This window comes from Amyelois transitella, chromosome 8 (genome assembly GCF_032362555.1).
Source record: "Amyelois transitella isolate CPQ chromosome 8, ilAmyTran1.1, whole genome shotgun sequence".
Lineage (NCBI taxonomy): Eukaryota > Metazoa > Arthropoda > Insecta > Lepidoptera > Pyralidae > Amyelois > Amyelois transitella.
In genome coordinates, this window is record NC_083511.1 from 6,561,671 (window position 1) to 6,585,665 (window position 23,995).

A 23,995-nucleotide genomic window follows, 5' to 3' on the forward strand; every position below is an offset into this window, starting at 1 on the left:
AATTGCTTATTTATATAAAATTAGAGGCCGCCCGCGACTTCGTCCGCGTGTAAAAAAGTATTATTATGGGTCATCAGCTACCTTCATACCAAATTTCATCGTAATCGGTTCAGTAATTTTCGCGTGAAAGAGAAACATCCATACTGACATCCTGACATACCTACTCACAAACTTTTGCATTTATAATATTAGTATGATGTAATATGTAATCACACCTCCACAGAAGTGTTTCGGGGCCCGGGGTCTGCGTTCAGACTTTTCTCTCTCCACTTGGTCCGGTTTTCTGTGTCCTCGGATTTCAGTCCATTGACTCGCATATAATGTTCTGGGCTTTAAAACTTCAATAGTAAAAATATAAAAAGGAATACTATTTCATAAAATTGTGCTAGTGTTTGTTCTTGGAAGATGTAGCGTCTATAGTACGGACATAGTAGAAGTATGACTACGTCGGATTACGGCTAACTAAATTGTGACTAACAATTGTCGCAAAATAAAAAGAATCAATTTTCAATGGTAAGGGGGGACAATCGCAGGAGGGTGACAATCTTATATAGGTAATATAATATTATGATATTAGATAATATAATGTTATTAGATAATTACTATTAAAAAAAAATTAAAAAGTTTTAAGTTTCTATGAAAAACCTATAAATAACTAAAAACAACTGAAATTTTTAGTTATTTATAGGTAATACCAGGATTGCCATCTCTTGTACAGTTTGGAATTTATTTATTGCTGTCATACTGGATAACGTACAAATCTTAAGCGTACGTAGCGCCATCTTTCCATCTTGTGGCAAAATATGAACCAAATTAAAGACCGTGCTTCTTTTGCCTTTATAAGATTGTTGTAAAATAACAGATAGAGCTACGTGTATGTTCGGCGCTGTTATAATTAACTAATTACTTTAAAGAATTTCTTTGTCAAATTAACGAAAGGAACACTAGTTTCGACATGCCCGTCTGTCCATCTGTACGCGTCAAGCGCTACTATAAGGTAGAATTTGGGGAGGTATCTACCTAAGTACCTATTATTGAACCGATATAAATTACCCTACATGCTAGCTGCCACACTCAAAACTACAAAACGTCGCGGCTCCGCACGTGTAAAACGAAAAATCACCATAATTCCCGTTTCCTCGGGAATTTAGAGAAATCCTCTCTTAGTGCACATCTAGACCATATAAACAACCTATACGCCAAATTTCAAGTCTCTAAATCCAGCGGTTTGGGCTGACCGTTGATATGATGTCAGTCATTCACTTTCTTCTTTAAAATAAGAACCTTAATAATTGAGTGGGATGCGAAATATAAGCCGAAAACTGATTTGCCCAAAATCACTTAGTTCATTTATGAGATATGCAATCGTTGCGATACAAACGCATACAATCATCTCATATCCGTTACAAGGTTGATAGAACCAACAGTCTCGCAAAGACTGAAAAGCTACGTTCAGTTGTATGGCTTAATTCTGGAATTGAGATTTATATAGTGACAGCTTGCTAGCTTATCATTTAAATGAAAAATCCCTACCCAAGCTAGCCTTTCCCTTAGTCGCCTTTTTATATCCATAGGAAAGAGAGGTAGTGGCTCTTTTCTAAAATGCTGGGAACCATACAGGACTTATGCCAGTAGGAAGAAGAATAATTCTATATCAGTATAATCTTATTTCCGGCCATTAAGACAAGGCTGTACAGACAGTTCACATTATCAAAGCTTATATTTAATTTTGTAACTTATTTGTAGCGCGTTCGTTGCGGCTCTACGGAATAGGTCTTCATTACGATAATAGATTACCTCATCAAGACATTGTAGAACTTTACTAATCAAATATTTCAACACAAGCATCTGCCCTCTCTTTAGTGTTGATTGTAGGTAGTCTTTGTGTTATTTTGATGTATGTATTTATGAGTAGGTATTATAGCTTTTATCAGGAGATTTCCATGATAGGGTAACTAATGTTCTCACAATCATTACAATTTATATAGAGTTTTACAATAATTATACCTAGAATGATGCATTCAATATCCTTCTTGCAAATCTTTACAATTAAAAAATTTAGTTATATGTACTCCTTAAGTGGTTCGATTCCATCTAGTCCTATCGATAGTTCGATAGTCGAACTCGGCTATTTTTTATAATAATCTTTTTAAACAAGTGTTTTATCTTTGAGCCAGTCTTCTCCCGTCGACACCATCGCAGTTAACCTCTTTGATCCTAATGTTCGGTTTATGGCGCCGTTTATTACAGCCAACAAGGTCGCAATGATACCGAGATCTCTGCTCCTACGGCGGTACTAGCTCATTCAATTTAACTGCACCAACAAGATATAACTTCCCACGTCTTTACAGCATTCCACTGAGCAGATGATTTCATCTACTTTCATGTAGCGTTATTCTATGTCCTTTATAACATTTGCAAAAGGGATGCTATTCTATCTGTTTAATGAATTTCTGTGTAAAACAAACGCCAGATTTTTGGTCACTTTTATTGATATATTTCTATACAAATGAGATATTTTGAATTGCAACTATTACATACAAAGGCTAGTAAACCTAAATCGAATGTACCTCTTAGTACCTACGTGGAAGTAAGTTTTGTAAAAACATGTTCGTTGGCAAAGTGATTTTTAAAATGAACGTACAAAAAATAACCAGTAACGACAGAGTGTAACAAGAGCAATATACAGGTATTGGGTCATAATAGCCGTAGCGCCCAACCGTAGCAAGGCTTGTAGCGCGTGCGGGCTGTGGCGGCGGGCGGATGCGCACGATTCAGTCCGCCACTAACTTTCGGTGCGTATGCGCAGGGTCCGCGGAATAATACCCGCGCTCTTTCAAATACGTTACGCCGACTCGTATACCGCAATTTAACACCCCTTGAGTGGAACACTGATTATGTTGTGATGTTATCTGACTTAATGAATGTGGACATGTGTGGTGATTTACGTGGATGACGGTGCGCAGTGATCGCCTCTGGCTGAGCACAATGAGCGAGCTGAATTGGCACAAATGGCTAGTGTTGTCGGTACTCGGATTGGCTTTGTCCGCCTGGCCAATTGCCTGCGATTACAGTTCCATCACTGAGAAATTTGGAACGGAAGCTGTCGCTCGATGCTATGAAAAATGTCCATTTCAGGTTAGCTGCATGCTTAATTATCAAATAATCCTTATGATACACCTACTCAATAAGAACAACATTGTTTGTACCAATGTTGTTTTCGACAATCCCAACTATTACTACAAATGCGAAGGTAAGTTTGTTGGTCATCTCATAGTTAAACCACTGAACCGATTTTTGATGAAACTTGGTACTTAGAAATATAGTTTATCTGAAGTTGGTCCACTCAAAAGGGCAGTGAGAGCGGCTCAATTGCGGATACACTAAGTCCTCGAGGAAGGCAGGAGAATAAAAGTACATTTTACAACTTGGAAAAAGACATGCTCGAAGCTGCGGGCTAGAACTAGTCGATTAAATATTTTAAAATAAACAAGATAGGCACCCATAAGTGAAAAGATAAAAATTCATTTTAGTATTATGCACAATTTTCTGTGTCACTATGCGTCGCGAAATATTTTTTTAACGTTTATCAATATTATTTTAAAGCTATATATTGATATGTTTTTGCTTCAAGATGTTCTCGCTAACCATACGCGACGTTTATGATAATAAGTAGGCTATCGTTGTTTGATAAGCTGATCTTTATGACCGAGGTATCATTAATTTTTAAAGTTAATATAAAACATAATTGTTAAACCATTGAACTTACTTGATATTTAATTTTTATACTTTAATTAATTATTTTTCAAATCGCGGACAGGATTTAAAAAGTATTTAAGATGATATGAAAACGATCAACGTATGTTGAACGATATGAACATGGATAATCGCGGTTTTTATTATTTGTTTGCGGCGCCCGCGCAGGTTCAATGCACATCTAAGCAATTGTGAACAATTAGCCATCTTTTAATCAACAGTACGCTAAATATAGAGTGTCACTATACTACACCCACTAGGTTTGAATTATTTTGTGGATCTTTCGAAGCCCCGGAGCTAATCTGTTTCTCTATGCGGAATTGGCCCTTGAATTAACAAATAATTCAAAGCTCAAATATCTTTTACATGGTTCACTACACTAAAGAGTATTTAGTATATAGTCCGCTATTGTTTTATATCCGCAGATATTTTGATTTGACCTGTGGATGCATACTTATATATTGGGTACGTACGTATTTTTTGTTTTTGGATTCATAGGACTCGCCCCACAATAGGCGCGTATTGTAGACATAACATATTTTGGTCATGGTACCTTATGAGGTTGGTTTTACACTGTGAAATTCTGTATCCGTGGTTTTGTTGTTGATCCGTCAATCTCCATTATATTGGGTATAAAATCCAAAACGCTGGACCGCAGGGGATCACATTTCGGCGTGAAGCCCCGAGTGTGCGGCCAGACCAGTCGGGATCCGGTCGCACGCTCGCAAAAACTACCATACCAATGAATCATATCGATCGAAACTGACAGATTTTGTGTTCACGAGACTTACCCCCTCATTTACGAACGTTGAAAGGTATACATATGTCATTTTTCTAATTCTACCACTCCCGTTACCCTCAAAGTTAAAACGAGAGGGAATTTAAGTGTTTTAAAGTTCTTGTATAAGTCCCCAGGTTGATTTTTTTGGCACAGAAAGAAATCTTGGAGATTCTGAGAGATCTGTATTGGAATTAGTATCAAGCTAACACAAGCAAATGTAATAGATGTGAATCGATAGCTTTACTAATATATTTATATATTATTATACCTTCGCTTTATTTGCAAATGATTTTTACTTCGACATCAAAGTCGATAAGAACATTCAACTCACTTAATTTTAATTGTATTTGATGATATCTACCAGATGTAAATTTCTTATAGATTAATAGTTATTCTTATATTAAAACAACTGTTTTAATAAACTATGTAGCATTTATAATATACTATGGATAGAAAATTTTTAAAAATGATTTCTCCAATCTTGACGTGATGAATATGGGGCCACATTTAAACCACAGTTCTAATTTATGGATTGACTTATTAGTACAAACATACTCATTTTAACAATATCTTTAGTCGATTTTGTTATACATATAACCCTTTCTTCAATAGTTAAGTAAAAATTAAAACATGTAGAGCCGCAGACCGCAATACCTACCACCAAAAACACTTGGTATTGCCGCTTGGGACAAAATGGCGCGAAATAGTAAATCAGTTATTTATTTCTACATATTCGTTCCATCGGTATTTATCTATTTTAATTAGGAAGGTAAGTTACCTTACCAAGTACCAACAGCCATCCCCTCGACAGCTTTGTTGGACATTCGTAACAGTGAACGTCGAAATATCCGGGAATATTGATATGTCGATATATTTATTTTTACCTTGACGTGCATTAATTTAGTTTGGGCTACAATAATATGAAGATAAACCACTAATTAATTACTTTTTGTTACGTGTAGTTAGGTACTTATTTAATAAGTGCATATAAGATAGAGCTTTTGGAAGCGAACGAATAATGTTAATACAGCATGAAGTGACTTTTACCCTTAGATAGCAGACATAAAGCAATGTTCAAGACTAGTGAAAGCAATGTTCAAGACTTAGTTTTAGGGTTTTGTACCTAAAAGGTTAAAACAGGACTCTCTTACTAAGCCTCTGCAGTCGTCCGTCCGTCTGTCTGTAACCAGGCTATATCTTATAAACCGTGGTATAATTTTTTTTTATTGAGGGGATACATACAATATACGTGTATTATTCGTATTTTTTGCTCAATATTAATAACAGGTAGACGCTTAAAATTTTCACAAAATATTTACATGTACAATGTAAAGTACTTTAAAAAAATACAATTTAGTAAAAAATATATGTACTTAATTACAACTAATCTAAGGTTCTACTTATGTAGATTTAATAGTTATAAAACTATTAGGTTTTTATTAGATATTTATCAATAAAATACCTTGATATTGTAAGTTAAATAGAGTACTTCGCAAATAAACAGTTTGCAGTTTCACGCACCGTAAGCACCTATGGTACACAGAGTCTAGTTTGACTTTAAATAGGTTTAACCCAACAATATTTTTACATACTTTCTTTTCTACTGTGAAGCCTTTATCAACCTAAATCATAATTATATCCTAAAATACTGGGGAAAAAATGTTCTTGCGGCCATTAGAGCAGGTAGAGTCAGGGGGTCTGCCTTGATTGCTACGCTTCGCTTCGGTGCGCACGCGCGTCGCACCGGAAGCAACCAGATCAAACCCCGGTGGCGCATCCTATGACCAAAGCGAAAAAACATTACACCTTCATTTGATGAAACGGCGTTTAAAATCTGTCTTTAGGGTAATCAGTATATCATGCGGAAGGAGACCGCGTCTTTCTCTCAATTTCAACTTAATATGTTTTATTATTTACAAACGACAATCAGATTTTAAATAAAAAACATTATAAAACAGCAAACGTTCGAACAGAAAACATAAGTTGCCGTGTTAGGCTAAAAGTATTATTTAGTCAGTCGGTGTGTGTGAAAGCTTTTTATTAAATTAAATTTTATTTTGTTTCAGAATCGAACTGGCGAAGGACATTTTGATGTCAATTGTGGTTCCGTGTGCAGTGTTCAGCAGGTTAGTGTTGCCACGTAAGAAGTTTTAGCAATGTAACATTCGTGTATTTTTTTTTCACGAATGGTAATGTTATGGTTTACATTTATTTATATAAGTAAAAGTGTATGTTTCCAATTAATCACATTTTACACTTCCTATAATAAACATTACAATAACAACTGGAGATCTTTAGCTGATGTCATACTACGGATGCAAATTACGGATTATGTAGTATTTCATATCAATGTAAACATTTTTTACGCTGTGCCGAAAGTCGTCGTAAAGAGTACCTCGTGTCGATAAGGATTTTATATTTTAATATTTATTTTATTACCAGTTTCCCAACTGAAATAACTTAAGTTTTATTGTCATGTCCATACATAGCGCTTCCGGTAGTTGGCTTATTATGTTTTTATTTTAAATATCCGCTGTCTAATGTTTCAATTTTAAAGAAATTAATTTCCGTGTGGTTCCCGACACCAATATAATAAAGAATAGAACCACTCCATCTCTTTTCCATGGATGTCGTAAAAGGCGACTAAGGGATAGGCTTACAAACTTGGGATTCTTTTTTAGGCGATGGGCTAGCCACCTGTCCCTATATGAATCTCAATTCTATCATTAAGCCAAATAGCTGAACGTGGTCATACAGTCTTTTCAAGACTGTTGGCTCTGTCTACCCCGCAAGGGATATAGACGTGACCATATGTAAACCCCATAGTTATTAATATTCTTATTTTCCTTTCTGACTCTCTCAATCTCTCTCCCTCTCTCAAAATATAAAATTTTTGGCATTTGATTTTTACTTAGTTCACAATTACTACCAGTAAAACGCAATAATATATAAATATTAGAGCTCAACCCCGAGGCTTCGATCCAGCTCAGTTAGTAATCAAGAACGTATGTAGTATAAACAACATTTTGACTTAGAACTCGACGCAGTATTTATTTTCTATTTTACCAGATTGAATAACATATGCTCAATTTTTTAAAGGGTCCTCCAATATTCTTTTTCACTTATCTCACTTACATTGTCCGTCAATATTTCGTAAAGTACTTACACGTGTATTCAAAACATATAAAATAATCTCAGTAGGTGATAGAAATAATTGTTTTGGTATTTCTTTTTTATACAAAGAGATAAGTAAATTGCACATTTCAACTGCGACCTGTTAGCGACGCCATATTTCGCATTTAATGAAGTCTGATACAAAAACAATGAGATAAATTACACATTAAGATATCGTGGTACCTAACTAAATATCAATACTTAGTTGCGGAATTAACGTGATGTGACTGACTTGACTTCCCTGAAATATAGTAACAGATTTATTTTGTACCATGATGTACTACAAACAAATGCCTGCCTACAAATTTAAAATATATTTTGGATATATATTTTGGATTATTTATAAAATTAAACCCATAACAGAATGAAGAAAGGGATTTAGTGATTTCCTGAAATTCCCGCAGGAATTGTGGTTATTTTTGTTTTACGCGGGCGCCCTCTAGTTATTATTAAAAAATAAAACAAATAATACAATCTGAAAAAAAAAACAACCCTGAAAAAGCTCATTTTATTTAGTTTGCCCGTTGAAAAATAACGTCTAGCTTCGCAACCAAGAGTAGCTGTGGTGATAATAATATTATCTTTGTTATCGATCACCCAAAAGCACAAAAACTGACATAAACCGTTTGGTTCCCGCCAAACTCTGACAGTTACTGCTGTTTAATGTCAAAATTATCAGTTATGTCCAATTTACGCCACTGTGCGTGCGGCGCAAAAAATTGAAGTGGCCAGACAAGGCGGGCGGCGCGCACCCCTCGACTCAAATTTAGAATAAATGAAGTCAATTGACTTGTTACCATTATTATTATTACTGCCACCATTTCAATATTTCAGATGCTTTTGTTACAACGGACACATTTATACAATAATTACGACATTTCACATTTTATTTACTCATACCAGTCTGATTTAATAGGTACTGATACCACCTACGTTGCGTTTATCTTCAGGAGATAGCTAGGTATGTTCTATGTGTAGGTACTAGGTATACTCATTTGTTTTTAAAAGCAGAGATAGTAAAGCTTTGGAAAATTAATTAATTACGAATACAATGTTTTTATTATGCTTATGATAATTTCATTATCATTGAAAAGCAAGGTAGTACTTTAATTAGTTTGTTTTTTCCATTTCCAGTCGCCACATAAATATGATGGCACAAGTTAATGCTTAAACACGGACTACAAGTAAAACGTCTAAAATTTTATAACTTTATATCCCAACATAAAGTAGGTACAAGCTTTTATTCAGAACTTACTACTCTGACTGAGTATTAAAATAAATACTTATATAAAAACCTTCAACTGTCATGTTAAATTCTAGATTATTACGTTAATTTGTTTGGGAGTGTATCGATTAATATCTCAGTCACCTTTTCCTTTTACATATACAAAATCATCAGTCTATATTTTACGGAAACAGATCAAGGAGATAGTTTGTTAGGGTGTTGGTAACATCACTCGTCGGCTTGCAAAGGTGTGGCGTTGCAGTGTTCTGTTCTGCGCCCCTACAAACTTGCCCGTGATGCTTGTTGCATCTCAACTTGTTTACGCTGTTGCAGTTCCTGTGAAGTGTTCCTATATTTTAACATTCACCTTCGTTTAAACAGGTTATTTTTAAAAGTTACTTCTGTAGTAAAATTATTTCAACTCAGTTAACTTTACAAAGTATACTATAGGCGAAAGAATTAAAATAATATATTTGTAGGCAACCTTCATTTAATATCTTAATTATTTATTGTAAATAAATATAAACAAGCAAAGCCAGCTGGCATACATATGCATATGTATGCCATGGCATCACTTGCCATGACTTGTTTGGTGAGAAAAGAATACCTACCAGATTTTTATTGTTAAATATTTTTATTTGATTGCCAAAAATATAGAGCTTTTCATTTCATTATTTTTCACCAGATTCACTGTACTGTATATTTCCGATATTTCCACTATACGTACAACAATATTTTTAATTTTTAGGTCAGTTGTAATAAACAGGTTGAAACAATAATATAAAAAATAAATATTTAAGTAACCAACGTGACGATGGTACGGAACCCTTCGTGAGCGAAACTCACGATTACGATTTAACATTAATTATTGAATTTGTTTTAGTAATAAATTAAATTGATAAAAATTAATTAATTATAATTGTATTGTTATTATGTAGGGAAATTAATAATGTGTTCGGGTTAATAAACTTAATAAACCATTGGGATACACTAACGAACATTCCTCTACAACTGCCAAAATTACAGGGATTTACTTGGTCTAGGTCATGCGAATAGTGTAACTGTGTGCATCTGTGTGTATAGCGCATGTATGTATGTATGTTCCCCAGGAGGTAGGTCCGTGGTGTCGCCACTCACCAACGGCTTCGCCACAAGCGGAGTCGACTGCACTGGGAAAGAAACCCTGCCTATTATTATTATAATTATTTATTCTTTACTAAAACAAATTCTCATTTATCAGTATTTTATTTATAATTATCTAAACATTATGATTCAATTATTATTTTTTTGATTAGGTACAATTATATTATTAATATCATTTTACTTCAAATTTTTCAATCGGTTGCGTTGTGGGGTTAAATAAAAAAAAAAGATAGATAAATAGAATGATTTCAATTACCAGCCGTTAGTACTGCCCATTTATGCATATCGCAAGTGGGATCGATTGAACTATTGCGTTTACCCTTTAATCCATTGGTACATCCTGGTGGTGGTCATCCACCATCGCTATGGCACGGGTCGCGTGAGACCCGCCGGCCGGATGGGCGCAGGAAGGAAGCTGCTAGTTGCCAGCACGCTCCCCTCGAATCTATTTTAGAGTTCGTTTATTTCACTCCATTATTTTATAGATAGCTTTATTTGCATATATCGATACTAGCAGATAAAAAATACACCTTGTGACTAGGCGTCTGTTCTACTTTTAGCCTTTGAGAAGTTTCGAGAAACTTTCTTTATAATTATAAGCAGTTACTAATTATTTCCTTTATGCAGTCTCATTTTTAGACCTCAGACGGTACTTACCACTACTTAAATTATACATGTATCTCTATTTAAAGTGTTCCTAAAAATGTACATTGTGACGAGTTGTCCGATCAGATTTCTACTGTTTGTCCTTTAAAAGCCTTTTCAAAAACTTTCCAAAATAGTATTTTTTACGGTGGCGAGCATCGTTTAATATGTAGTTCCCCATTGAAATCAGTCATGTAAAGGAATTCGGTCCCCATCGCGCTCCGCTGCACTGTATTAGGAAATGGACAATCACACATCGGAACTAAGGTTAAACGGCTCCATAATTTATGTGTGAAAAAAGTAACGTTCCTTTTTATATTTTAAAGGTATTTGCCTTTGTTTGGTAATAGTGTTAACAAATACTTATAAAATGTGTTATAGATATGCCTGGACATACATTATAGAGTGATCCCTGTATTATATCACTACGTGTGTGTACTCTATGGAAAACATAACAGTTGAGGCTGTATTTAAACCCGTACTAGTGAAGTACGGAAAAAGACAAGTGTGGCTTTATTAAGTGGAAATTTGATTTAAAAATATTGATAAAGCACAAAGAAATCTTACTACATAAATTGGGTGTGTATACTGGTAATACTATTTATATTGCAATAAAATTTCGTAATATGGAGTAAATTTTATTAAATTGGATCTTTTTAAAAATGCATATGAGACAGTTATGAATATGTAACTAGAAGGTAGTGTGGGAAATATGATAACATATTCAAATGTCGGAGCGATTATAGTAATTTATTCGTCAAGCCAGTAGAGCAAAACCATCAAAACAACGTTCAGCATTGGCCTAATGAGAGCAGCAAATGCGTCAGGTGAATTCATGAATATTCCAATACTACCATATTGTAACGCAGATTGTATTGTAATGCAGATCCATTCTGTTTACATTATTGTTATTATTAGAAACAATATTATATGATATTTTTAGAAAGTTTCTGAAAAACTAAATTACTACCTTTATCTATAAAAATACCAAAAAATATATTAAAGAATAATTAAAAGAAATACAATAATCAAATCACCAATAGTTGTAAATTTTTGAGCTACTGAATGTAGAGCCAATACTCCTACTACTACTACTACTACTACCCTAAAATTTGGCATTTTCATTCTTAGTGAGAAAAGTAGCACTAAAGAAGGATATCATGTAATTAACAAGGGATCGGGAAAGTTCGAACTCTATCCTGTCCTGTCTGTTCGAAGTCCAGTTGTACATGCATGTTCAATAAGTAGATTTAAATAAATAGTATTTTTGTTAATAAATAATTACTTTTTTGCAACTTTTAATTAAGAGAAATGATAATATATTAATTTCTTAACTAAGTACTTAAGAGATAGTGGAATTAAATAAAATTACGGCATAGATGCAGCCTGTTTCAAATGACAAGCGACGACGGGTCAAATCTTATGAAGTTATGATCGTTTTCTTTCACACGAGAACTTTCACCAATGAAGCGTACAATGCGCAGCGCGTGAGCCCTTCAATTATGCTGCTAATTGAAATATACGCGATATTAAAGGACTCGATGGCCCTTACGAACGCTGATTACATTTAGTTATTTTTAGTTAAACTGACAGACAATTGCCAGTGCAGTAATATTACATTATAACAGCTGTCAGTGTTCCGATTCTGACTAATTATTTACGAGCTTACATCTCGTTACTATTTGAATAAAAATAACTTAGATTAAATATGTACCTATGTTGTTCTGCTACAGTAAAATATATTTTATATACGGCCGTGTGGTTCCCGGCACCAATACAAAAAAGAATAGGACCACTCCATCTCTTTCCCATGGATGTCGTAAAAGGCGACTAAGGGATAGGCTTACAAACTTGAGATTCTTTTTTTAGGCGATAGGCTAGCAACTTGTCACTATTCGAATCTCAATTCTATCTTAAAGCCAAATAGCTGAACGTGGCCTATCAGTCCGCTCAGGACTGTTGGCTCTGTCTACCCCGCAAGGGATATAGACGTGATTATATGTATGTATGTATGTATGTAAAATATATTATATGTTTAAGCTGGCAGCTTATTAATATGTCCAGTGATGTTGTTTTTTGTAACTTAAATATTTATTTTCTATATATTTACGTTTAAATACTTGTTTATTAAAATCCACTGATAAATTGGTGTTTGTATGGGAGCTCCCCTTTAATATATTTCATTGTTATTAAATTACAAATTTTGAAAGTATATTATTGCTATCATTAAGTAAACCGCTGAACATGGCCTATAAGTCTTATCAAGACGGTTGGCTCTGTTTACCCCGCAGGGGATATAGACATGATTATGTGTATGTATATATATACAAGTAAATATTCTGTGCAAATTTTAAGCGTCTATCATCGTCGTCTGTTGCCGTTATTAATATCCTAAGCAAAAAAATAATACGAAATAAATCACGTTTATTGTAAGGGGACCGTAATTGGTGATATACCGGCAACGGAATTACAAAATTTATAAGAATTTGAGCTTTCTAGTTTTCACGGTTTATGAGATAAACGTGGTGACAGACATACGGGCAGATAGCGGAGGCTTAGTAATGGGGTCCCGTTTTGACCATTTGATACGGAACCCTAAATAAGGAATATTATCTAAGTACCAAAAAAAGGTGCAAAATGTATGCCAATCGTATTTTGTTGTAATTGGGATTGCACAAAAACGATAAGCAATTTTTCGTTAAACTAAAGCTGCTAATTTAAAATGGTCTCTCGATGCAGGTACCGCCAATAATTATTTATTATCAGTCTTAAATAAATACTCGTATTTTCTAATCGATACTACTTTTTGGTCTTGGTTCTTTTTTTTTACAGATAAGAAAACGTCTCCGTTTAGGTACTGATGCAGCCTAAATTTAGCTTCTACAATTTAGGCTAATCTAGTAGTTTCGTCACACAACATTCTTGAGTTAGTTCAGAATTGTCTGCTACTGTAGCTTTAATTGAGAGCCAGACAGTATAACTCTAGATGCAGCTTGATCTAGTTATTTTGTAAACAATTTTACATGTGTAACGCCTTAGTAACTTTCGGGTTGCACATATTTTATTTAGAGAAATAAGTTCAATACTTATTTATATTATTATTCATTTGCTTTAATATAATTACTTTTATTAATACCTATTCACTTTTTGACCCAGATTTCTTCTTAATTGGGTAGTAAGAAATAAAAGTCATTATAGCTGTGGAACAAATAAGCTATTGCTGATGGACACTTAAATTATATTAATAATTCCTTTAGGATTAAATTTTCTTTATAGAGACTGGTACCTAGTAGCCTTTGGTAAATTTTATCGTTTCTAAAAGACTTATCTTCGTCATCGAAATTATTATTTTCACAGTGTAAACAATCCAACCAAAAAAGAATCTCACATATTCACGCGTAATAATCTGCCTTCACATCCCTTCTGTTCGATATAACTGCATAGGTATGCAGTATAACTTAGCACGTTGAAATGATTGGTTATCACGAAGAACTGCAGCAAACTCCGTCGGCCGCTAATTCCTATTTCCTCATTAGATGATCTCCACTTGCCGAGTTGTGCCCGCGCTGCGCCCATTCAGACTTCGTTCCCTGCCCCCCGAGCCCATTACCCAAGTCTGCCCACGTCCCCCAACCTCACAAACCATCCGCTGAGCGAAATTGCCAGAGTGCACTCTACCATTGTGAAGTGTTTTGATTTATTGTCCATTTATTGGACTCTCAACGGCTGCAATGTAGTTTGGTTACACACAATCTTTTATTTAAAAATTGCTTTCTTCCTTTAAAATACTTGTTTATTTATAGTTTTTAAGCATTGATGTATTTTCTATCAATGTAAAAAATCTTTTATTATGGTATTGAAGTTTCAACCTTTCGTCCTCTCACAAGTGATGGCAGAAAAAGGCTAGCAGTGAACAGTACTAGAGAGCCGAGAGCCCTCAAATGACAAGAGGTTAGACGGCAAGCGCACCGGTGGGCCCCAATTCGCCTCAGCATTATCCAATTGCGGACGCAAGTGGTTGGCGTGGGCTAACGCGTGACCTGATGCCGTGTTTGGGACGTTTTCTATAATATAAAATGAAACTTGAAACATTCACTAATCTTACGTCTGGCAACATTAATTTATTCAAATAATTTTAATTTTGAAATAAGTCTTAAGTTTGAAACCAAACTAAACAAAATACATCCTTTACAAAGCACATATAATATGTGCTTACACATATACAGCTCAATAGTCATTTATTATTAATTACTATTATTATATGCGAATCTAATTAGAGCATTATCTGTTATTAGTCGGATCGGCTTAACACGCACTCTCAGTATAACTCATAGCTGATGGACTCGTGTAAATAACTTGCCAACAATCTGTCTGTTACATAAATGTCTCTATCTCCCGGTTTATCTGGGGTCGGTATTACGACCGTTAGGAAAAACAGCATCGTTGACACAGTCTGCTCTCCGCTGGCGCCAAGTTGTTGAGAAAAAGTCGTAGTATCGGATCTTTCCGCAATAATAAACGAAATAATAAGATAACGTATCTAAAAATATTATCAATTGTTTTGAGTTTCAAATGTTTATCTTGAGAATACATTCTAACAAAGCTTACTTTTAATCGACTAGCTACTGCTCATCTGCTGTTTTCCGTGACGAATAATTTTAGATGTATTTCATAATAATAATCCTTACTTTGATTATTTCAGACAAATTTATAAAAGTAATCCTTCATTTGATTACATCCCCCTTTTGTATCAAAAGAATATACATATATAAATTAGTAGAAGGAAGTAGCCTATAGACATAACTTTTCTGCGAGACATCGATACGCTACTGCTTCATTGTTTTGCCACCATCAATAATTTGGTGATCTTAATATCCGGTTGTGTATGGTGATATTTCAAAACTGTCACAACTATGCATGTACATAACTAAACGTGACAATTAACAAATAAATGAGCGAGTGCTTTCACAGCGCCCTGCATCCGGCGTCGTCTGGTCCCAATTGGACTTCCGACTCGCTTCCGAAACCACCGACCATTAATGACTCCAAAGGGAGAACTATTGTTTTGTTATTATTACGGCACGAGACAGGATGCTGGCTAATTAGACACTAATTTACTTAGCTTTTTATTGTTTTCGGTAGTAATTGTTTGATTAAAGAGCAGCGCGTGCCTTTTGAGATACATGGCCAGGAATAATCCAATTACAACTTGTAAAGAAACAAACGTGAGGTGTAAGTGTAATCGGTTGTTTATAACTGAAGTGTCCTATTCCAATTCTATTTGGTCAATGAATTAACAAAATCATGGGATTATCTACCGGCGTGCCTTCTTAGTTTCTATTAGCAATGTTTACATAGGTATATATTGAAAAATATCATCACTTAAAAATGCTTATCTCCTATAATATAATAACTAGAAACGGTTAGCCTGCTACAAATTGTTGGCCCGATAACTATGATTAATATGGATTGACATGTTACATGCCGAAACGAGCTCTTCCGACGGACATCTATGAGTTGAGGGCCTGGGCGTGGTGTTGTGACAGACAGCGGGCGGATGAGCGTGTTAGCGAGGGATGCAGCACGCGACTTTACGACCACACTTAATGTTAATAAAGTAACATATTTAAATGATACAAGAAAAAGCCAAAAGCGAATGTTTGAAGATTCGTTAATTATAAGTATAAGTAGAAAGGTTTCATGATGAATGGTGGCTCTAAGTTGGTATTCTGAAGACAAAAAATGATTCTAAACGCCATCCTGGTTTATAACATTTCTTGCGTTGCCCCCTGCATACTGTAGGATGATCGTCATAATCGCACTGATTTGTATGTCTCAGTTAGCCATATGGGAGTGCGGCCGGGGCGCGACCCGCAATTAGCAATTACGCGCCCGAAACAACCACACTGATCACCGCACTCTCATCTACATATCTACAGGTTTATTCTTATTTGAACTTACATTGTTCTTAACTTCAAGGGCAATTTATTCATATGCTTTCGTTATTATTTTATTTTCTGTTACTAATAAGTATCACCACTCGCCCAATATTATAATGCGAAAATCTGTAAAGTGTTTAAGGTCATAATACCCTTATGGACAAATTATTTTGAAAACGAAGCTCAAAGTTCAAGATCCGAGGACAAACTTATTTTAATATGTATATTCTTATGTGATTTAAAATAAAAAAATATCCCCACCGAAATCGAAGAAAGTAGTCGATGAAGATGAATTAGACTTTGCACTGAACTCTTTATGTTGCCTCATATCGTTACGGTAGGTACGTTCCTACAACTCCTACCAACAGGATTTTTTAAATGGTCGTCGCTACGTCTCCGATTATCATGTTTATTGGGAATAAATGAGATAAGCCGTGTTACAGAATGTCCCGGCCGGCACAGACTGGTATGTCCGTTTTAATTGTCCGCCGCTTTGTCCCACGCGATGAATGGATTCAAGGATATCCGCAACCCAACGAGATCTGAATCAACCCAATTCAATAAAGTTTATATGTGCCACATTCAATTGATTAGCATTTCATATTTTGTAAACAAACATTATCTATTCGTGATCCCAAATAGAATAATTGGTCACTGACAGTTGGTTGATATCTTCATTAGCGAAGGACGCCCACTGGGATGCTAATTGAATTTATCAAATAAATTATTACGACACGCAATACTTGAAATATCGGTGTCATCACGACATTTAGTTTATTGAAATTTCACGATATCTATATAATTTGTCTGGTCGTTAGATAAGTAAACTAACTAGCAAATGAGTTATTTCAACACATTTTTACGTATAAAATTTAACAACCTGTTAAATGACATGATACCACTATGTGCATTATTATCAAAAAAATATATAATTAGAGAAGGAGGGAGCTATCAAGACAGGTCCCACCTGCAATTTCCTGTCCGTTTCTCGTTCCAACTCACTATTCCGTAAAGGACGTCCCTCGACCGTGAAAATCCGTTACAAGTTTTATGGTGAAGGAGTATATTAACATATTGCGACTTTCTCACGAGGTCACAAAAAACAGCTGAAAGATAAAATAACCAGACACCATACACTCGGAGTCAAAGCACTTAAAATCGTCGAATGTTTTGTGCAGATTGTTTACAAAGTCGTAAGTCGAACACGTGTACCGGCTTCGACCCAAACACACGCAAATTCTCTTAGAAGTGATTACCGACACATGAACGAAATTACAAACCTGGAACCAAACAAACCTATTTAACACTCTTTGACCCCGAAATTTCATATTTTTAAACACATGCTGTTTAGTTAGATTCCAGTTAATTGGATTAGAACCCGCACCATTAGGTGTTAATTGATGTAAAGTACAAATAACTTACATCCTGTCATCATTAATCTAAAAATTTACATTTTATCTGAAATGTTTCTTCTCAGAGTCACAATTGATTCTGATTGTTGTCTAACTTTTGAGTACATGTTAAATTTTTATTTATTAAATATTTTTTCAGTGTACATTAGGATGCAGCCTTTGGCGGGAAGGACTAGAAAAGTCATGTCAAACTATTTGCGTAAGTAAATAAATCATTTTGTTATAAATAAGAGCTCACAATATTTTTGTTTATATTCGTAAGTTTCTAATAAGCTAACTTTCTCTTTCAGAATGTCACATCAGAAACTTCTATTTCCCGCGAACTCTACTGTGTAATGGGGTGCAATGAGGCTCTCAATACGTACTTTCAAAAACTGAGAGGTAAAAATTTTTAAGGCCACTTGTAATAATGTTTTTGGTATTATATATCTCACTTAACCTGAAAGGATTTCTTCGCTTGTAAATGAAGCGAAGAAAACCTTTCAGGTTTCAATAAGTTACATTGTGTTAATGTGGCGGCCAATAGCAAAGAGCGATTTAAAAGTTTACTTATTTACCTCTGTTTTTATTATTTCTCTACAGAGTTAATAGGTACGCCGCCCGCCCCGGCGCTGGTAGCGGATAGCCTGACCGCTACGTCCCTGTCCCTGGTGTGGGAAGCGCCCACCCCCGGGAACCTGAGTTTCCTACTACAATGGCGCTATGAAGAGCTGCCAGGCTCGTGGCAGTATTACTCCAACACCAGCCACATGGGCACCACTATACATGTCGACAATTTACAGCCCTATACTAAATACAGAGTAAGTAGGCTTCTTTGGGAGTTTTGAATAGTTATTATAGAACTGTTTTATTTTACAAGAATGCTCACAAAATGTAGAGCCACTGCATGATTTTTACTAGCGGCGTGTGACTGTTAGTCATACATTGCTCTATTGATTGACAATGCTGCTTTTTGGACACTGACTATTGAATCGGCTATCCTTCATTTCATGTGACGATTTCGACAGTTTATTTAAGTATTGTTTATTGAAAGCAATTCTAAATTTTAAATAATAAATGCTTATTTTTTTTACTCATGTTAGGCAAGACGCAACGCAAGCACGCAAACTGCAGTAACTGCACCTATTTACTACTGCCTTGAAAGTTTGTTGTCAGTATCGGGAACAGAGAACGATACACAAATGTATTAATTAATCATGGTATATGTCTTTTTTATTTTACAGTTTCGGATAGCAATATTCCTGTCAGGTCGTGGTGGAACCAGTGAACCATTTTACTCTGCCCCTTCAGTGGTAATTTCCACCCTTGAGAGCGGGAAGCCGAGTTCTAAGCCATCGTCTTTGCGGGCCGCTGCGCCCGATCCTAGTAGAGTGTCGATATCTTGGGAGCCCGGACCGTTTCCCAATGGACCGCTTGTGTCTTATGTACTGCGACTTACGGATACTCAGCCTAACACCATCGACGCTTTGGAGGTAAGAAGCCTTTTTTGTAAAGCATTTCTCGTAGTTCTGTTGTTCAAAGAGTTTTCTTTATAAACCGTCTTATTAGATAGATGAGAGCAAAATCAAACAAAAAAGGTTTGGCGCTTCTCTGAGATGATAATGTATCCTATTTGCATTATTATGTGTAATTTTACCTTGCGAAAGCTTTCGTCAATACCTTACTTTACCGAAATAAATGAAAAAATCACGAGAAACAATAAAAGGTAAAATGAAAAATATTACTTTTTAGGATATGCCAGCATCAAATAACACCTTATTCTACATGTTCCAAAACTTGGCGCCGGCTCGCGAGTATGAAGTTTCGGTGTCGATGAGAAATGCAGCCGGCGAAGGACCGCCTACTTCCGTCAGAGTATCCACACCGCCTTTACCTAAATGTAAATCAACCTTTAGATTCTAAAGTAATATTAGTCTTATAATTTTGTTCAAAATAAATCATAAAATCTATAAAAAAGTGCGTTATAATTACTTGTATTTCCATTAAAAAAAATATTTTTATTACAGCTGTTCCTAGTCAACAACCTATTCTTATTTTGGGAGGTGAACAAAATGTTTTAGCAGCACCGGCAAATGATATGCTTTCTGATCCTGTGGAATTATACAGCACTGAATTCAGGATTTCTGGTAATTGTTCGTTTTTTATTTCAAAATTTTTTCTTCATTACAGCTTTACCTTAATAATCTTAAAATATTGTTCTAGGTGTCGGCCTCGATATGTCCAGCGATTCTTTATTTGTATCTGTGTCGAATGGTTATGTCTACCGTACCTCACTATCTAAGAAGAGCGCTTCTGAACCTATACTGACGCCGAACAATATATCATTTACTCCACTAGACCTTTCAGTGGATTGGCTAAACCATCATTTGTATGTGCTAGGCCGTTTGCACCATACACCTGATGGATTGAACGACTCGTATTCCATATGGGAAATTATAAGATGTGATTTCGACGGGAGGAATCAGTTAGTCGCCTATTCTGGGTTTAACTCTCAACCTATACATTTCGAAGTAGATCCTTACAATGGGTAAGTTTTATTGACTTATTTTTAATGTTATTGAAATTATTTGGTTTATTAAGGGTATTCAATGATTTTTGAATATTGAATACTGGTTAGAAATCTTTTGTACATATTTTCATTACTGATGCCACTGAACGAATTATTTTTGAATTTGGCAAATGATATACACGGAAGTCTAAACGTATGCTAAAGATTTTTGAAAATTTGCTCGAGTGCAAAGCCTGTACAGGACAGTTCCGCGCAACAACAGCGTTTCTTTAGCGTCATAGTTTTTTTTTATTGTTTGCTTATGTTGTAGGGGTATTCTTTTTTTTAAGCACGCTTACTTCTACGCTTAAAAATATTACAGCTACATATTCTGGGCTCTTCGAGGGGGAGATCGCGACGGTTTGTATCGCCTCGACCTGGCAAACATTTCTAATGGCGTACGTCACAATTCTCCTCCTGAGCTGATAGTGAGAGACGCCCATCTGGGAGCATTCACTGTGGACCACGCAGACTTCAGGCTGCTGGTGGTCCATCTCAAGAGGAATACAGTGCTGGCTGTCTCTCTTGATGGGTAAATATTCAGTTTTTCGCAGAATATAAACGATAAAATAAAATTTATACATACATGAACTCAAAATGAGATAAACAATAATTTCTTCTGTTAAATGAAAGCAATCTTTAAAAAAAATATGAAAGTAATTGTATTATTATATTTATTGTTTTTCAGTCGTGACGTCACTGACTTCCGAAGCAACACTCAAAAACCCATGTTTCTCTCGACAAAATCCATAGCATACGCCAACGGCCTCTTCTACTGGACTAATGGAAGGGAAATGCTGACTGAAGAATACCACGCTCAGACCGACAGTTACTTCCACAACGAATATCCGCTGGCGTTTAATACGAAAACGATAGCTACAAGACAGGTGCGTGTCACTTTTATTATAAAAACGTAGTAAAGTTTAAAAGAAATCGACTGTAACAAACCGAACTCTTTAGGAGTGTCTCATATCTAAAAAAATACTTCTCTACGAGTTTTAATACCTACCTCTATTCATCAACATTTCCAACGCTCTTTGTACTCGAGGTAAACTCTTTTCGCCCACTTTGGTAGATAATACGGTAATGTTTTTTTTAGACCAAATAATTGACGATTTCACTTTTGGGCTAACAAAGATCTCTTTCTCAAATTGTCTAGTCATGGTCTAAGGTCTAAGAGAAAACACCTAGCATAATGGATCCACATTATTAGTTATAATATTATCTTTTATGTCTTAGGTTCAGAGCTCTAAGGAGCGCAGCTCACAGCTGTACCATATTATTTTTATATGTAACCTTTCGTCCTTAGGTTCTAGTCGCTCTCAGGAGTTGTCAACCCATCCCAGTGCCAGTGAACCCTCCCATCGGCCTGCAGAGCGTGCTGGGCATCAACCGCGCCAAGGTCTCGTGGTCGGCGCCCCACCTGCTGGGCCACCAGGGCAGCGGCGCGTGGCAGCAGTGGAGCTTCCACTTGCAACTGATACATGCGGTCACTCGGGATGTTATCGATATGTCAGTACACTATGATTTTAAAGTATTTTAGCACATATTTAAAGTGGCGCTACCGGCGACTTCTTCTTTTATGAGTCCTTTGGTTTCAATTAACTACATTGAGAGTTTAATTTAATACACATACATAAAATCACGTTTATATCCCTTGCGGGGAAGACAGAGCCAACAGTCTTGAAAAGACTGATAGGCCACCTTCAGCTTTTTGGCTTAATGATAGAATTGAGATTCATATAGAAACAAGTTGCTAGCTCATCGCCTGAAAGAAGAATCCCAAGTTTATAAGCCTATCCCTTAGTCGCCTTTTACTACATCCATGGGAAAGAGATGGAGTGGTCCTATCCTTTTTCTATTGGAGTCGGGAACCACACGGCACTTATTAATTAAATATTATTCAGCGATTTAGCTATATAAAAGTTAATTTAAAATATAAAGGAAGTGGTATCGATAAGAGTGAATAAAAAAATTACTGCATGCTTTTACTAACCTAATTTATACTTCCCAAGAGTCGATTAAAATATATGTTAAAGCTACCCAATATGTTTCAAAATAAATTTATTTTCAGCAAAAATATAAATGAATCTACCCACATTGTGGACAATATTGAACAAGATACTGAATACATAATCAGAGTAGCGGCTGTCACGAAATCTGGATCTGGTGAGTGCCACTTCGCAATACAAGTTCAATTAAAATAGTAGAAGAAAAATGATTATTACCCATATAAAAAGTTCAAAGTTCTATACAAAAAACTACAAGAATTAATTTAAACTTTTTTTTTCTTAGGCCCCTGGTCATCAGAATTTGTGGGAAAGACCCTGGCGTCTACGCCCACCACTTTGCACAGCACATTGCTGTGGTCAGGCCCTGATGGACTACTGCAGACTGATTTGACTGGCGATAACTTACAAACTTTGATACACGGGTATGCCTTCATTTATGATGATTTCATCTAACTAATATTATATAGCTGAAGAGTGTGTTTGTTTGTTTGTTTGAACGCGCTAATCTCAGTAACTACTGGTACGCATTGAAAAATTCGTTTTGCGTTGAATGGGCCATTTATCGAGAAAGGCTTTAGGCTATATAATATCACGCTGCAACTTTTAGGAGCGAAGAAACAATGGAAAATGAGAAATAAACGGGGGAAATTATTCATCCTTGAGGGCTTCAATGATGCCCAAAATAACTATACCACGCGGACGAAGTCGCGGGCACAGTTAGTATACTTATAAACTCGGTAGTATAATTTAGTTACCTTAACAAACAGTGTAACTTTTTAAAGGAAACTCCTTTTATTTATACTACGCTCAGTAGGGAATGCGCATCGCCGAGTGCCATGTGTATAGATCCTGGCATTTTAGAATAGGACGTCACAATCTCATGTCGTATAGGTGTAAGAACTTTTACCAATTTAATCATTCTTCACCCAAGCTGAGCTAGTTCCTGGGTTTCTTATTCTGGGTTACAATAGGGCTCTATAGGTCAGACAGAGTCGCTAGAGCCCTGTTATTATCTGACATTACCAACTGCGTTATAAACGGATCTCTGGTTAACGGGATACGCCAGAAGTCATAAGCAATATTATTTTGTTTTAGTTCACATTTCCGGCTAAAGAACTATCACATCACCGACATATCCTGGTACCGTGACAAACTTTACCTAGTAACGAATGCGTCGACTGTCATGTGGTATAATACGACCGACCACACGATGGGCCCGATGACGAATATGGACAATGTGGGGAGCTTGGCGGTGGACTGGGTCGGGAAGAAGATTTACTGGTCCAATCCTAAGCAGCAATTGGTAATCATAACTAACTAATCATCAATCATTTACTAATAATATTTAAGAACGACCTTA

The 23,995-nt window shown here is 35.7% G+C and overlaps 1 protein-coding gene across 2 annotated transcripts in view; it reads left to right on the plus strand.

Annotated features, from left to right (window-relative positions):
- The first annotated feature begins 2,791 nt into the window (after nucleotides 1-2,791).
- Nucleotides 2,792-23,995, plus strand: part of LOC106134990 (proto-oncogene tyrosine-protein kinase ROS) — a 34,209-nt gene continuing 13,005 nt past the window's right edge. For both annotated transcript variants that reach the window (XM_060945514.1, XM_060945515.1), the window contains exons 1-15: nucleotides 2,792-3,138; nucleotides 6,604-6,663; nucleotides 18,215-18,274; nucleotides 18,366-18,456; nucleotides 18,658-18,875; nucleotides 19,299-19,547; nucleotides 19,807-19,954; nucleotides 20,082-20,201; nucleotides 20,278-20,602; nucleotides 20,946-21,155; nucleotides 21,312-21,510; nucleotides 21,933-22,135; nucleotides 22,698-22,792; nucleotides 22,919-23,057; nucleotides 23,731-23,938. In XM_060945514.1, coding sequence (XP_060801497.1) covers nucleotides 2,953-3,138; nucleotides 6,604-6,663; nucleotides 18,215-18,274; nucleotides 18,366-18,456; nucleotides 18,658-18,875; nucleotides 19,299-19,547; nucleotides 19,807-19,954; nucleotides 20,082-20,201; nucleotides 20,278-20,602; nucleotides 20,946-21,155; nucleotides 21,312-21,510; nucleotides 21,933-22,135; nucleotides 22,698-22,792; nucleotides 22,919-23,057; nucleotides 23,731-23,938 — 2,511 coding nt within the window. In that variant the 5' untranslated portion in view covers nucleotides 2,792-2,952. The remainder of the gene's footprint in view (nucleotides 3,139-6,603; nucleotides 6,664-18,214; nucleotides 18,275-18,365; nucleotides 18,457-18,657; nucleotides 18,876-19,298; nucleotides 19,548-19,806; nucleotides 19,955-20,081; nucleotides 20,202-20,277; nucleotides 20,603-20,945; nucleotides 21,156-21,311; nucleotides 21,511-21,932; nucleotides 22,136-22,697; nucleotides 22,793-22,918; nucleotides 23,058-23,730; nucleotides 23,939-23,995) is intronic.